This window comes from Vanessa tameamea, chromosome 4 (genome assembly GCF_037043105.1).
Source record: "Vanessa tameamea isolate UH-Manoa-2023 chromosome 4, ilVanTame1 primary haplotype, whole genome shotgun sequence".
Lineage (NCBI taxonomy): Eukaryota > Metazoa > Arthropoda > Insecta > Lepidoptera > Nymphalidae > Vanessa > Vanessa tameamea.
Genome location: NC_087312.1, coordinates 7635906 through 7651859, shown reverse-complemented (window position 1 = coordinate 7651859; position 15954 = coordinate 7635906). Strand labels below are relative to the sequence as shown.

General features: G+C 32.2%; 2 protein-coding genes across 2 annotated transcripts in view; both read left to right on the top strand.

Moving 5' to 3' along the window:
* Positions 1-15954, top strand: part of LOC113394492 (probable RNA methyltransferase CG11342) — a 212952-nt gene that overhangs the window by 29614 nt on the left and 167384 nt on the right. The window lies entirely within an intron of this gene.
* On the top strand, positions 5711-7153 carry LOC113394488 (transcription factor MafA-like). The gene has a single exon (XM_026631818.2). The coding sequence runs from the start codon at positions 5826-5828 to the stop codon at positions 6735-6737; it is 912 nt and encodes a 303-aa protein (XP_026487603.1). The 5' UTR covers positions 5711-5825; the 3' UTR covers positions 6738-7153.

The following is a 15954-nucleotide window of genomic DNA, read 5'->3' as shown; positions in this document are numbered from 1 at the left end:
CTTCTGGATTTACGTTAAAAATGGGTGTTCCACAAGGATACATTTTGGGCCCTTTTCTATTTCTAGTAAATATAAATGATCTTCCTTTTTGTGTTAAAGGTATTTGTGATATAGTGTTATTTGGTAACGATACTTCACTGATTTTTAAGGTCGAACAGGAAAAAACTAACTATTACGATGTAAACAGTGCATTATCACAGATACACGGTGGGTTCACAATAAATAATTTAGTTTTGCATGCTCAAAAAAGAAAATGTGTAGTTTTTACCCTACCAAATGTTAGAAAGCAAAGTTATAATATATCATTAAACGGTGGCTGTAGTGATTTAGCCGACACTAAGGTGTTTTTTAAGAATAACATTGGATTCTAAATTTCAGTGGAGTCCTCTTTTATCGTAGACTCAGCTCCGCAGCATTCGCGTTTAGAAAAGTTAGACAACTAACTGATATTGATACCGCTCGTCTTGTATTTTTTGGTTATTTTCATAGTATTATGTCATATTGCATATTACTTTGAGGTAACGATACATATATTGAACCTGTTTAATAAAATCATAATTATTTATAAAATTTAAAAACGAAAGAAAGTTGAGCAAAAGGTTTTACTGTACCTACCTTTTGTATTCAGTTTAGTTTCTAGACTAGATTCATTTTGTCTTGATAATTCTTGACATTTCATCATTTTTCTCGTTATTGTAACATAAATTATTATATTAACGAAAAATATTTTAATAAACATGGTTTTAAGACTAGTGATTTATAGTATGTATTAAATCTTCCAGTCGTCTTGCATACCTACTATAGAAAATATAATATTTATTTTACAGTTTTATAAAATTAACTATTTTCCTATAACAATTAATAAGTATTTAGTAAACATTGCATGTTCGGCACGCAATCAACAATTTCGGCCAATCGTTATCCACAGCTGAACATCGGCCTTTCAATTTCGCCAAAACTCCCGCCGCTCCGCCATCTGCAACCAGTCAGGCCCGCCAACTTATTCAGATTTTATGTTTGTATACATAACTATACTTCTTCATATTCTTATAAAAAATAATTCGATACTGTACTTTACAGTAAACACGTGAGCATTAGAAGGTAATTTAGGAGGTAAATTTATAATAAAATTGATTACAACAATAACCTTTTTATTATAACAATATATACCGATTTAGATGAAATATTATGAGTTTATTTAGATTTAAAATTAGGATGAGCGATAGCACCTTAGAATACGAACGGTAGCAACCATTACAATTTTTAATACTTCGGCCATTGACTTATGTATATGTATACTAATACACATATAATTATACATATGTATAAATAATCGTATCTACCCGTCACACCTTCCGAACTGAGAAATCAAATATTGTTTAGTTTGATAAAATATTTTGTTTTTTTGGGCGAGGGCCTTCTCGGACGTATGCAATTGAAGCCTTCAATAAAGTTTCATTACATATTCGGGTTAGATATAACACATGACATGTGACATTCATTTTTTTTTATTAGGAAGAATAATAACGGAGTATGTATGGTGGTCCTGTCTGTATACATTAATATTCATAAAAATTGATAATCTGCGTTGGCGAGTAATAACATAGTAAATAGAGGTTAAATATTCTGCGTGCTCATTGCTCAACAATGTGCAAGTAATAGAAAAAAATCTATGATGGTTATTTATATGTTGTTTTGCAACAGTAGTTTGCAAGCAAGGGGCGTAGCGCAAAGTGAAGCGCGTATTAGCTGAGATTTTATGTATATAAAAAGTTTTAATGCTTTAAAATGTTTTTATTAAGACATTTTTTCAAACTTGTGGTCAAATGAATTTAAGTGCATAGCTTATTTTTAGTATTATAATTATGTATGTGGTTAGACTATTTGAATCGTAACCAAAAATGACGGGTTCGAACCGGGGCAAGCATCTCCGAATTTCAAATGTGTTTAATTTGTGTTTATAAATGCTCGGCTGCGAAGGAAAACTTCATGGGAAACATGCAGGTGTGAAAAACTGTTATATGTCCACCAACCCGTATTAGACCAGTGTGGTTGAATAAGTCTAACACTTGTCTTCAAAAGGAGAAAAGACTTTAGCCTTAGAGGGCCTTTTTGCCCAGCACGTGGGACCATGGGCCAGGACTTATTTTTAGCATACAAATTCGTAGTAATATTCTTTTGTAAACGAGATGACAGATTATTCATATTGCTTGCTAAACAAACAAAATCTAATCTAACCTTGCTCCCGAGAGAAGTTTGTAACTAAATACATTTATAAATAAAATATTACAATATTAAAAAGGTTATCAAGGTTGATCGTGCATTAATAATATTATTACATTAATCAATCTAAGCAACTTAGGGTGTTGTTAATGTCGGTATAAAGTACAATCAGCTTACCGGCTTAAACGCGTGATTGACTTAGTAGCATATACATACCTTATTTAGAAAATACATAAGATGACCACACGAATTTAATAATGTGGAAATAATAATTAAACCGTAATCTACTTCTAACCGTAGATTTAGACCGTTTTTGTTATATATATATCAGAATACCGTGTACCTCATTTAGAATTAATTATACTAAACCCATAACTAAACTAAAACCCATATCAAACTCATAACAAAACTAAAAATATTAAGATATATGGATGACTAAAAAAATTTTCCATTTTAATAATGTGAGTGACGATGACTCGATTGCAGAAATAGCTTTTTTGGTTTCCAAGTTATTTTTGTAAATTTTAAATATTTAATTAATAATTCATTTTAGAACATTATTATTATTAAGCCTATGAATAATTGCTAAAGCGTGCAACCTCTGACTCGGCAATAAGACATGTGTGGGGGTCGACGAACGGTAATCAGATAGCAATGAAGGTCACAGATGACAACAAGATTTCACTAACTCTTACAATCTTGCATTGTAATAGTATAATTTAATTTAATATTATGCTCTATTTTATATCTTTTATTTTTATTTTCGTTATCCAGCTATTTCTGTCGACTGGTCCTGAAATTAGCTGCATTCATTGCGGCTTCAAAATACAACTCAAACTCAACTCAAGAGAAACTAGTGAAACATATGAACTATAAAAATATGTCGCATTTAACTCTTATGCAAAAATGCATCAAAAATGTTGCATAGATTAAATGACACTTAATATGGAACGTACTGAGAAGTTACCTCTATGTACCGTGTCAACAGTCAATGTATAGTACCTTTATTTTATCGAAGGAGTAGCTATGTATGTCTAGTCTCTCAGAAGAATATTACTTTAAAGAAATCGCCCAAGCAATTAACAAACAACTCGCTACAGTCAGTCATACCTTTGAGTCTGTTTCTAAATAACACTTACATCAAAATTTTCGACATTTGTTTGAGATAATTTCTCCGTTACTTTTTAATAAGAAAATAATAAAATTCGCTTTAGCACGTTTAAATAATTTATGTAATTTAAAAAAAAATTAAGCCGTACTCGTTGCGACATCCGCTCTGTAAGTGAGGACGGCAGATCAATTGATGAAGAGGCTCCGATAGCGACGGTACGTGTCCCGCCGCCGGGAGTCCGCCTCTCGACCGCGCTATCGCTCTACCTGTGCCGCTCTTACTATTGTTTAACAACAAGCAAGATACAATGAATAAAAAACTTATTTTAACATATTAATTTTGTATAATATTGAAAAGAAATTATACTACAATCCATAATAAGACTGTACTCAAATACTTATATGTATACAGTTCGTTGCTATAATATTAAACTTTATTTTTTTACTTAATAATGGCAACAAGAAAGAAATTTTATTTAAATAATTTTAATTTAGCTGTCTAAGCCTATTGCGGTAGTCGATGTTATAGAATTATAAGCCTATGTAATTCACAATTTTTAGACTCATAAATCATGGAACATTGAGTTATGGAGTTGCAATATATCGAAATATTTGAAGTCTTAATAAGACTTACTTTAAATTAAGGAACTCTTAGCATTAATCGATGCAATTAGTGGAGTGCGGGATCAAACAGAGCGATCGCTACGTGACGGGCGGCGTTCGGCGGGCGGGCGCGAGTAATCATGTAATAACATTTGCGGCAGCGTTGGCTCCGCTAACAATGTTGACCGTGTCGAGCAAACAACGGCGTCAGCCCACGGCCCGCCGCACTCGCACGCCGCAGCGCACACCAACCCTACCTCGTCTAACTAAATCTACCTTTATCATAAAGCAAAATTCCAGCCAGTAACTATGTTGTTTGAACGTGCAGTCAGATCGTAGAGGATGCCTTTGAATTATTTCTGAATATAATTTAAGACTGTCGAGAAGTGACACCTACCTATGTTTTTCTCTTTTAGTTAGATTATTCCAAAGGTTCCTCTTTTTCCTAATATATTATTGGAATACTAATAAATAAAACGAACCGAATGAATACAGATATATATTTAAAGAGTTTTAGGGTATTAGGTTAGGTTAGGTATTAAGTAGAGCCGAGATGGCCCAGTAGTTAGAACGCGTGCATCTTAACCTATGATTTCGGGTTCAAACCCAGGCTGACACCACTGAATTTTCCTGTGTTTAATTTGTGTTTACAATTCATTTCGTGCTCGGCGGTGAAGGAAAACATCGTGAGGAAATCTGCATGTGTCTAATTTCAACGAAATTCTGCCACATGTGTATTCCACCAACCCGTATTGGAGCAGCGTCGTGAAATATACTCCAAACCTTCTCCTCAAAAGGGAGAGGAGGCTTTAGCCCAGCAGTGGGAAATTTACAGTCTGCTAATGTAAATGTAAAATATGTAAGGGTATTAGGTAATATATTACTGATATTGTTCTTTAAAATTGTTACTAATAATTATTATTATTTTACTTGTGATGAGATGTAAAATATCTTAAAAAAATCATATTTACAAAATCTCATTTATTAATGTGATTAAAATGCTAGGTGTAATTAACATTTACGTACTTTATTTGCATTTAATTAATGAATGTTTTTTTAAATTATAATGCTATTGAATATAATTTTCTTTCTTTTTTTACATCACCATAACGTACTCTTACAAAAGCAATTCAAAGCAAGCAGTATAAAAGTTAGTTGTTATTTTTAATGTAACATTTACAATTCTAAAAGTACGCACCCAATATTCAAGGACCTAATTTCCTTACAGCATCTCATATATACTTTTAATTATAACTGGCTGCTGTTACAATAATGGGCGCATCGTTTCAATTATTTGCGGATAATAAGCAAGGGTTAAATGTTTAGAGTGCGGGCAGATCGGTGATTAAATGTAATTCGAAATTACGCTGACTTGTTAACCCCTTCGTGCCCGCCGACGCGTGAAATCACTTTGTTCTAATGTTAGCCACCTAACTGCCAAAGTCTATCCCGAAAAGTGATTTATTCAAAATAATTTACATTTCATTTAATTTTTAAAATACGGTTTTTATTAAGGTATTTTATTGCGTCAAGATTATATAATTGATTTTAAGTACGTTAAATTCTATTTTGTTTGTTTTATGTATCGTATTATTCAGTTTTTATCAAATTTCTTATAGTCAATTATTATTTAATTTGACATTATAAGGTTTATAATGTGATCAGCGCACATGCGTTAAGTACATAATATCTTATGAAACCTGAGTTGTAAATGTGTGCTGTGTTTATATTATGATGTCTTGATGTAGAGAACTTATGTTTGCAATGATAAAGGCTGTAGTGAAGTTGCGCGCGTCGCATAACGTCATTGGACTAGAGGGCGGAGTCTCGTGCCGCCCTGCGTCGCCGCGGCAGTCCGTTTCCGGCAGGCGCGTGCCCCGTACGGCTCCATGGTAGAACATACACTCGTCGACTGTTCTCAGGCGGGTGCCATGCAAACTCTAACGCCTCAGCCACACCGTGATGCTGATGAGGATCAGCTCGCTGACGAATATGTCCAAAATTTTGAATTAGATCATCTTGAAGATCATCATCTTGTTAAGCGTGAACCACTACGGGCAGGCTGGCATGAACTTGTTGAAACATTACCTGCTTGCGCTCGCGCTTGTCGTCAGTGGCCTGATGCAGGCCCGTATCCACAGCCACATGTAGCAATCGCTGTAGATCCCAGTACTCCTCCAGAGACTCCACCCGCGCCCGTCGGTCGTAGTCCATGTCGTGCTCCCCCTGTGGATGACGTGTTGTGGTTACCTCATATGCGCGAACCTCTCGATATGCGTACAGTTCCTTGCGGTAGTTTTGAAGAGTGGGATCGTCGTGAATGGAGGGAACAGGATCATCATTTACAACAAGTTGGCTTACGTCCGTCGAGTTCATGCTCTGCAGTGTCACCACGTACAGGTCAACATCAATCCTACCAGCCATCATCTTGTGGGGATGATCTAATAAGTGATGATTTATTGATGACATTGAGTGTACGCGAGCTAAATAAAAGATTACATGGATTTCCACGAGAAGACGTTACACGACTGAAACAAAAACGGCGTACACTTAAAAATCGTGGCTATGCACAAAATTGTCGAAGCAAGAGGCTCCAGCAACGACAAGAATTAGAATTGGCAAACAGGTCCCTGCAAGATGAAATCCACCTTCTACAACTGCAGGTCGCACGTGTATCACACGAGCGGGACGTGCTGAAGCAGCGACTGGCACTGGTGGGACGTGAACATGCGGTGCCACAGCACGCAGGCCATGCACCTCCTACTCCACATTCCTCCCCGGAGTTCTTTTCGGAGCTGTGACGGCAGGGTGCGGCACCGCGGTCCGCCGCCGCTTCTGCCGCTACTTCTGGCGCCTCCTCTTCAGCATGCGCCTGGCAGCGCTATTGAAGCCCTGCGATGACGGACTGCTCATGCTTTTGTTAAGTTTGAAAAGTTAATGATAATTATCATCAGTTCCAGTTTTATAGTTTTTTAAATGGTGGAACTATTAAGCCGTGATATCTGAATAAGATGGCTATCTAAACACCGTGTTAAATATATGGTTGTGTCGTATAATATTATTCATAGCTTCGTTAAAGTATATGTAATATTAAAGATTATACATAAGTTATAATGACTCATCTAATTAATCGAAAATAATTGTAAATAGTTACATAAATGACGAATATTAACTTTAGGATTTCTGTTTTCCTAATAAAATATTCTTAAATAATGTATCATTTTATTTATCGTTGATTTATAAAATCATTCAACCTTTTCCTTGTACAAATAATCATTTCAGCTAACCAAAGCCGTAAGCCAAAAAGTTTATGACAGTAAAAATATCTATATCATGGATAAAATATTACAAAGAAGAATTAACCTGCAAATAACTAATATTTTAAGAAAAAAGGAGTAAAAAATCTTAAAGATAAAAGATATAAGTAGATAAAAGTCCTCTAATAATGACGTATTTTTCGCATAAAGTACAATATCAAAGAAACAATCGATCTACCTAATTATGTCACGTTGAAAACATTTTAAGGTAGGTATTCAATACAAAAACAAACATTATGTTATTTAAATAATAAGAGTTGTCCTACGTTTATTAAAATAAACGAAACAGAAATATATTATTATTTATTTGACACTTGATTGTGCACAATAATACTAATAAGTCAAATAAATATGTATTTAATAATAGAATCGGTCACAATATATTGTTTATAAAGTAAGATGACATCTATCACCAATTATTATTATTATCAAAGTCTTCCATCCGTGATAATATCAAATGGGCGATGAAGTATTGACAGTATTCATATTGAATTAAACCAATTCTACACGTCACGTATAATTATTATTTTTAATACTATTCATTGAAGTAAGTCACAAATTTAAATCTTCTTACGAGCAACTCTAATTTACTATTTTACTTTATTTATTTACTTTTATATACCTACTATCAAAACGGGGTAAGTAAGACTGGAAGGATGAAACTGAAATACAATGCCAATCAAGAATATATAAATATATTTTGTTTATTTATTAAGTACATCTTTTTACACAAACAATAATTCATATGTACTTAGTTAAAAAAACGCATTTACTAATAAATAAACTTAAATAATTGTTTTATAAATAGTAAGTTTGTATTTCAAGTCAGATCAAATCGAACTATACTCAATTCAAGTAGGTTCTTAAGAACACTTTTGAATAGTCGTTTTACAAGATTTATTTTAATTGTCCACCGTTTCGAAATATACTTAGATCCGAGAAAATTTGACAAGAGACTCTTTTCCGACACTTAATTACATAGTAATTAAATTTAATTGAATGATTATTATTTATCATATATGGATATCAATGAATACATTTTCTAAGCTTTTTTATCTACTACATACATGCTCGCATTTGTAAAATCCTTTATCGAATAATACGCCTTAATAATCAACTATGCAATTCTAATTTACACTGACATTATAAATATTCTAAATAACTAAACAATTTTTTTTAAATACATTTTCTTTGTTTATTTTAATACTTTTTAAGAATATTACAAAATAAATAAATACACTATTATTTTATGTCATTTAGTAGTAAATTTTGTACATTTTAACAAGGATAGGTACATGCTTTTTTCTTTTACTTTTTTTAAAAAAAAATTATTATTTATAAAGCTTGAAGCGTTGGTATTACATTACATTTGGTAGTACTAGTACTACGTACTTATTTTCCTTGATTGAAATGGTAGGATTATCCGAATCCGTAAATTCAATCCGAGTTTGTCATTCCTAATTCATTTATATATTTAAAAAGATAAAAATAAAAAATGTGAAAATGTTCGATATGTGACTTGAGTATTAAACTAGTGTCCAGATGTAATAAATTTTTACAAATACAATAATATAATAACGATTCATAGAGATTATACATAAGAATGTACCAAATACATATAAGTACATACATTGTATAGTTTAGTTTTTAGTATCGTGTAATCAGGCATATTGCCTGCATTATTGTATTTACTAATAACAATAATTCTTATACAGAATTATATCACGGTTACAACGAGTCCAATGACTTATTGAGTTGATTGAGCAATATTGCAAGTTAGCGACATCAGGCGATTGCCCAATAGTTTCATTTAATTAGGTCGCGAAATGCAATGGCTTGCAATTATTACCTACCTACACACTTCTGTTTACTAAAAATTTAGATATATTAAAAATCATATTATTCATTGTATTCGATAAGTAATCAATGAAGTGTAAATAAAATAAAATTTCATAATAAGATTTGTTTTATTTTATATATTTTTGCTACCTACTTAATCGACATTGATTGGTATTTGATTCTCAGAAATAATTTTGCTAATTTTCATCAAATAAAATTAGGCCCGTCTCAATACAGGATCCAGGGGTTGCAAAAACCCTAGCTGCCACACATTGAATGTCGCCTCGCCGATGATGGTCAACTCTTGGACCATCAATGAGGTGCCATTGCTTACAAATATTTTTGGCTGCTTAGTGCACTTATTGTGCTGTGGGCGGAGAGTATATATCATTATATGATCTGATTTTAAAAACAGTAAAAACAGTAAATCATTAAATCATTGAATAGTATATTTCATAACATAATTTAGGAGAAAAACTTCCATTTCATTTGAATGTTCGCAATTATTCTTTATGTTAGAGACAGTTAAAAGGCTGAGATTAAATCTGAACTAATCTCGATTACACTGGGTAACAGGACAAATATCTCATTGCTGCTTGGAGTTGCACGTAGTGACGTTACTGAGAAGGCTTACATAATTCTTCCACTTCACATAGGTTTACATAATTCTGGTGCGTAAATTTTTAGGACATGTACAAGTTTCAAATTCATTTTAAACACATTCCCACGAAACCGTAAAAAGTAAAGATTTTTTTTCTACAAAAAAGACACTATTCTTTTTTATGTACTAGAAGTATTTTTGCAGAAATTTAAATTTAAAAACTATGAAATTTAATGTTTTGTTTATATCACATAAGGGACTAAAGTGTTCACTAAATATTTGTGATTATATTTTTCTTAATATAGTATTAAAAATCTATAGAATACGTAAACAATTGGTCCATAATAGGATAACTTAGATGATGAATAATACATATTTATCATATTATATTAAAATGATTGTTTTAAATTAGAAGAGAAAAACAATTTAATTATGTGAATAGGTGCAGCTAATCCATTTAAATAACACATTATCGGCAGTATAAAAAGAATAAGTATCCAAGCATATCTACATAATATGAATTATTTTCGTCTAAAAAACGTGGATTCGTAAGTTTATATTTACTTTCAAAATTGATATAAGAGATTATACTAAATAATGTATCTAATAATTATAAACTTGTTTACGATAAATAATATCAAGTAGTGTTATGCATGTGTTTGTGCCGTGCATGTGAAAATAAACAGGAAACCAACATTGTTGCGGTACTTACGCGTCGCGAACTGACGGATTTCTTACAAATCGTAATTCAATACCCTTTGTTATTAGAAGTGTTAGGGCATCATGTTCCTCGATAATAACATTCCTTGAGAAGACAGTGTTTCTAAATAATATAATTAAATTACACAAAAAAATAATACTTATTATAGAACATATTTCTTTGTTAGATACATTTTATTTTTTTGTTAGAAGATTTCAGATTTCAACTACTTACGACAATATTATACCAAATAGGTATAGTTTATTATAATATAGACATTCTTGAAAAAAATATCTGTTCTACATCTAATTTATTCATAAATGCAATATTAGCATATACATATTAGGTAATAAACAACACTGATCGCTTCAGAGCTTGTTTTATAAATTGATTTCGTTAAATAATAATAGTAAAAATCAACATAGAATTCACTGTTAATAAAAAGGTCTGCATGTATTATATCCAAAAAGCGAATATCTCACTTTTTTATGTTTCTATTTATTCAAATAAATGTTATCGAATCTAAGCACTTAATTGTCTAAGTCATATCGTGCGATATGTTTAAAAATACATTATCAAACATGTGAACACATTATCATGCATTAAATGAATTAATATTTTTTATACTTACCTACTAATATTGTATTTTCATTTCGATGTACCTTATAGCTATTGTGTTATATTATAATATCGTAGTTATGTACGTTTGTATGTACAATACTATTCATAGCGATCTTGTAAAGCCAAAGGCTTAGTGGTGGGAGACAGGGCGTGTCCTCCGACGCCACGCCCCGTCAGAACGAGAGAAACTACGCCGCCTATTAAGTTCTGAATACAAAAAACATTTCAGCTACAAAACGCTCTGTAAATTTTACTCCTCAGCTTTAAAGTTCAAATTCCAATGAGTTTTCGTCGTTTATTAGTAATTTTAGCATGGTTTTGCAGGAGAGAGCCATGTCCATGCTCGGTTCTTATCTACAGAGCGCTTATTATAAGCTGTAGTTGTATGTAAGTCGAGGCTGTCATGCAAATGGAAGGCTGTTAATGAAGTCTAGGAGAATTATGGGCATTGTTACTGCGGTCCGGCGGCGAAATGGCCCATTTTGTTGCTGTAAATCATCATAATATATCGTACAATTACTCAGTTTTATAGACATGCCGTTGATATTAAGGATATTAATGTTATCAATGATTTAACGATATATTACTTTTAAAAAATAAATGTTCAATTTGAATACGTATTTATTTGATATAATGTTACTGATACATAAGTATAGTTTCCATATCGTAAATATTAGAATGCATTTGCATACAATTTAAAACATAAACAGCAGTAGTAACGAGCAGCAGAGTACCTGGTACCAAACTAAGTTATTTCTTTATAATTAATTTTACTGCGTTACCTCCTTAAAAATGAATCTAATGTAAGTAATATATTTTTTTTCATATTTTTTTTATATTCACACTTTATATTCCCTATTAACATTATGTTCTAAAATATATATAAAAAATAACTTAACTAAACATATTATAATTATTTATTATATGTTTAGTTAAGTTATTACTAAGTTATTACTATTACTATCAACCAAGTCGTGGGATTTTTTTTTCTGCGTGGATTAAATAACCTGTTTAATATAATAATATTATTCTAAAAATATTAAAACTAGATTCTCATCCAAATTATCATTCGGTGGAGTACGAAGATTGGGACGTCGCTTACTGTAGACGGCGTAGAGGGTGCGATGGCCGCGCGTAGTGATGAGCCAGCAGAGCCCGGCTGCGGCGACGCGGCACATTTTTCTAGTGGCAAGGTCGGGTGCTACTGTGACGTCACCATTCAACTCAACTTTCCATTTTAGATGAAACTATGATTTTATTTAGCCAAAGTTGTACAATAAAGATTCAGTCAATATCGACTGCATTTATGATGATCTCCGTGTACTTCAATCTTCAGTCTATAAAAAAATGGGGGTTATATTTGTACTTAGCGTTATACGTTACTACGGAAAAAAACATACTTATAATCTTATGATTTTTGAAGTTTTTTAGGAATTAAGACGAATACAAAGAGACAATAGAAATCACTTTACCTACTTACATATACAAAGGTATAATATTTCATAAATATTTACAAGAAAATAATGTTTGATGGGGGATGACGATGTACTCGGAGCTGAAGCAGTAGCTTGCCAGCTCGGGCAGGGTCGCGACGGTCGATACTCCCGCGATGAATTGACCTCATAACAGTATTTTTTCAAACGTTGATAATATAGAATAGTAGTTATATATTTTAAGTATTATATAGCTTTATAACCAGCTAATAACCAGTATTTTGACCAAAACATGACGTATTATCTCGGCAGTAGTCGGAGCAGTAAAAGTTGTAGAAGTTTACACTCAAGTTACAAGTAGAAGAAGCGACATAGATACATTTTATGGTGAACAATATTTTTAAATTTTCTGATTCATAAAAAAAAAATAATAATAAATAATTCATAAAACTTTTGCCTTGATAATTTTGAAATGTAATTTATTATTTTTTATTTTGGATATGATATTGTATCTACTGTTGGTTGTCCTAATGAAAATAAAATAAAATAAACGTTTGTTAAAAAACATCAATGACTTTCTGGTACTATACCATAACATATATATATAACTATATATAATTGTAGGTATTTAACTGACATAACTTTTTATTTTAAATGTTGGATAAGACTAATTACTTAGTTTCTCACCGGTTCTTTTGGCAGAATCAATATTCCAAACCAGTGGTAACGGTTAATACAGTTCTGTAAAATGAGAATTCAAAAGTGCTTGTAAAAACCTACTTGAATAAACTATATTTTGTTTTAAATTTTTGCAAAATTGTCAGTAAGTTAACTTTAACATTTCCTGCCCTTAATGTCGTTCTTCTCCAATTGTAATCTTATTTTCTTTAGAATATTGAATGCTGAAAACACAACACTGCTGTATTGGAGATACACGCGGCAGCTTAGCCCGCTTTACTCTAGTCCTCTGTCTATATTCATTCGAATTAATATATATGCTATTTTCTTTCTTAAAGCTAGGAGAAGTCGCTATCACAATATATGATGCGGCCTGGTAATAAAACCTTAAACGCAACGGACAGCAGGGCCGTGGAGACACTAAAATAACATTAGAAAAAATTAAACAAACAACTATGAAATTTAATTACACAAAATTGGTTTTGATTAATTATAATATATAAATATTGATCACTCAGATGACTATAATGTTAGTTTATACTTGATATTGAGTGCGTTGAAATTTTGCTTAAAGTTAAATAATTTCTTAAATTAAATCTCAATATTAAACGATCACTTTAATTAGGCTATAATACTCTAACATTACAAAATAAAGGACAAAATATTAAACCGTTTGTTTTGTTTGTTGGAAAAGGGCTGATGGCGTAGAAGCGTAGCGCTTACTTGCAGCTGAGGCAGCATTATGCCAGCTCGGCAGGGTCGCGTCGGTCGATACTCCCGTTCTGGGTCGACCTCCGTAGTTTCGTAACATATTTTCTAATATTATGTTTTAAAAGAAACTATTTTTGAACAATTTTGTACAACTTTTTTTTACTAATAAATACTCTTTTCAATAATTAAGTGAATGTAATATCGTTTCTAAAAAGTATTGTTTTGTTTATTTTTTGTGTCTTATCCATGACAATAATATTGTGTGATGGAAAATTTAAGTTTATTATGAAATTTTCTATTTGACTGGAAATAAACATCCGTCCAACATTTAGTTAAAATCTTGAGTAGAATCGTTATTGTCAGTGGGCCTTTATATTTTCGTATTTCTAGGAGATATTTAAAGTAAATCGCCTATTTTTTAAGTGCTATAAACTAAAATACATACCTAGTAGATCGATATATTATTTCGAAATTATTAAATTACATTTCAAATAACCATTTTTATATTATTCATTCTATCATTATGTAAACAGTAAATCACATCCAGTGACCTCTTAAAGACAAGCTTAATAAATAAAATTGAGCTACAATCTAAATTCAGAGATTTTTTATCAGGTATATCTAAGCCATATATCCAATAATAAGCAAATTGTGTACCTAAGAAGGAAATTTTCGTATTTTTCCTCTTCTATTTATTTTGATTTCTAATAAATGTTATCAATAATATAGTTGATTTGGTCAGTTATAGCACGTATATGGGAAGAGGTAAAGGGGCGCGGCGGGTCGCGGGAGTGGCGCGGATCGCTAACTAGGCACTATTGCCAATCGATAGGTCGTGCTCGTCACCGAGTGAGCGACCGCCAGCGCCCGACGGCCCCAGCGCCGGCCACGCGCGACTCATCACTTTAGACTCTGCTACGTCAGGTTACTCTCCTTTTCTCGATGTCCTTCAAATTAGCCTTGTAGGTCAGGTTTTCACTAGATTTGGCTCCACGTGCCGTTGTTTGTCCACGGTTGACAACCACCTGCAAGATTCATAAATATTGTATTTATAATATTTTTTACATGACATATAAAAATTTGTTAATTGATCTAGTTTCCTTCTTAACAGGGTCTTATAATTCGTAGCTTGGTATTTCTTACTAAGCAATAATTGCTGTTCCTATAGGTCCTTCCCTTTTTTATGCAGTAACAGCCCAAAAAAATGTTCAGTAATGTGACAAAGGCTTACTTACCTTTTAAGGAGCATGCCTTTCGATTACAATAGTAATTTCCAATGTATACTAACTAACTACGTAGAATATATTATAGAGTGCCACACTTGTTTATAGGTGTATTACCTATTCCCTAACACTCATGGTTCAACGGGGTAGGATCAGTCACGACCGATAAGTGTAACACGGCTAACCGTAACTACCGGTATCAAATGAGGGTTTTATTTAAAAAAAAAAGTTAACAACGCTATATTGGCCCGACTGGTGTAAATCTCATGATCTGAACCTGTAGAAGCAAGCTTCTAAACCAGGTAATACTATAAGTCGCAACATTTTCTGGGCACATTGTCTTACGTTTTTTTTCACTATCGAACATTTTATCATTCAAAAATGCAGTGGTTTGTCCGTAACTTTAAAACCACGGTCTTTGTATCGATCGTATAGCATTCTATTCAACGAGACATATCGGCGTTTAATTGAAGTTTTTTCCTCGTGTAAAATATTTTAATTTTTATTTGCATTCAAAGACAATTAAAATATTAAGTGATATCAAATACTTGGTTATTTATCGAGTATTGTCGCTGTTGTCGACCCAACTTTGAAAAGGGTGATCTAAGCGGGTGGTCTAGAGTAGTCCATTCATTTCATACCGTTCTATAGACTATATATGTTTTATACATATAACTACAAGAATTTTAACTAAGTATAGCGAACTGTTACTTTCTATTTTACACAATAACATTGTAGACGTGAAAGTGTAAAATGTATACATTATAAATAAGCATGAGAACGAGGTATCTGATGTATTTAATCTTGATCTGTGTGAGATATGAATTTCCCAAGGCTATTGATGGTTGTTCGCGGAAGGGGTCCTGCCTAGTGTTTACCTATGCAAAACTTTGCC

Bases quoted from the DNA above. Each gene is read 5' to 3' on its own strand.
- LOC113394488 (XM_026631818.2), top strand. From the start codon at position 5,826: ATGGTAGAACATACACTCGTCGACTGTTCTCAGGCGGGTGCCATGCAA.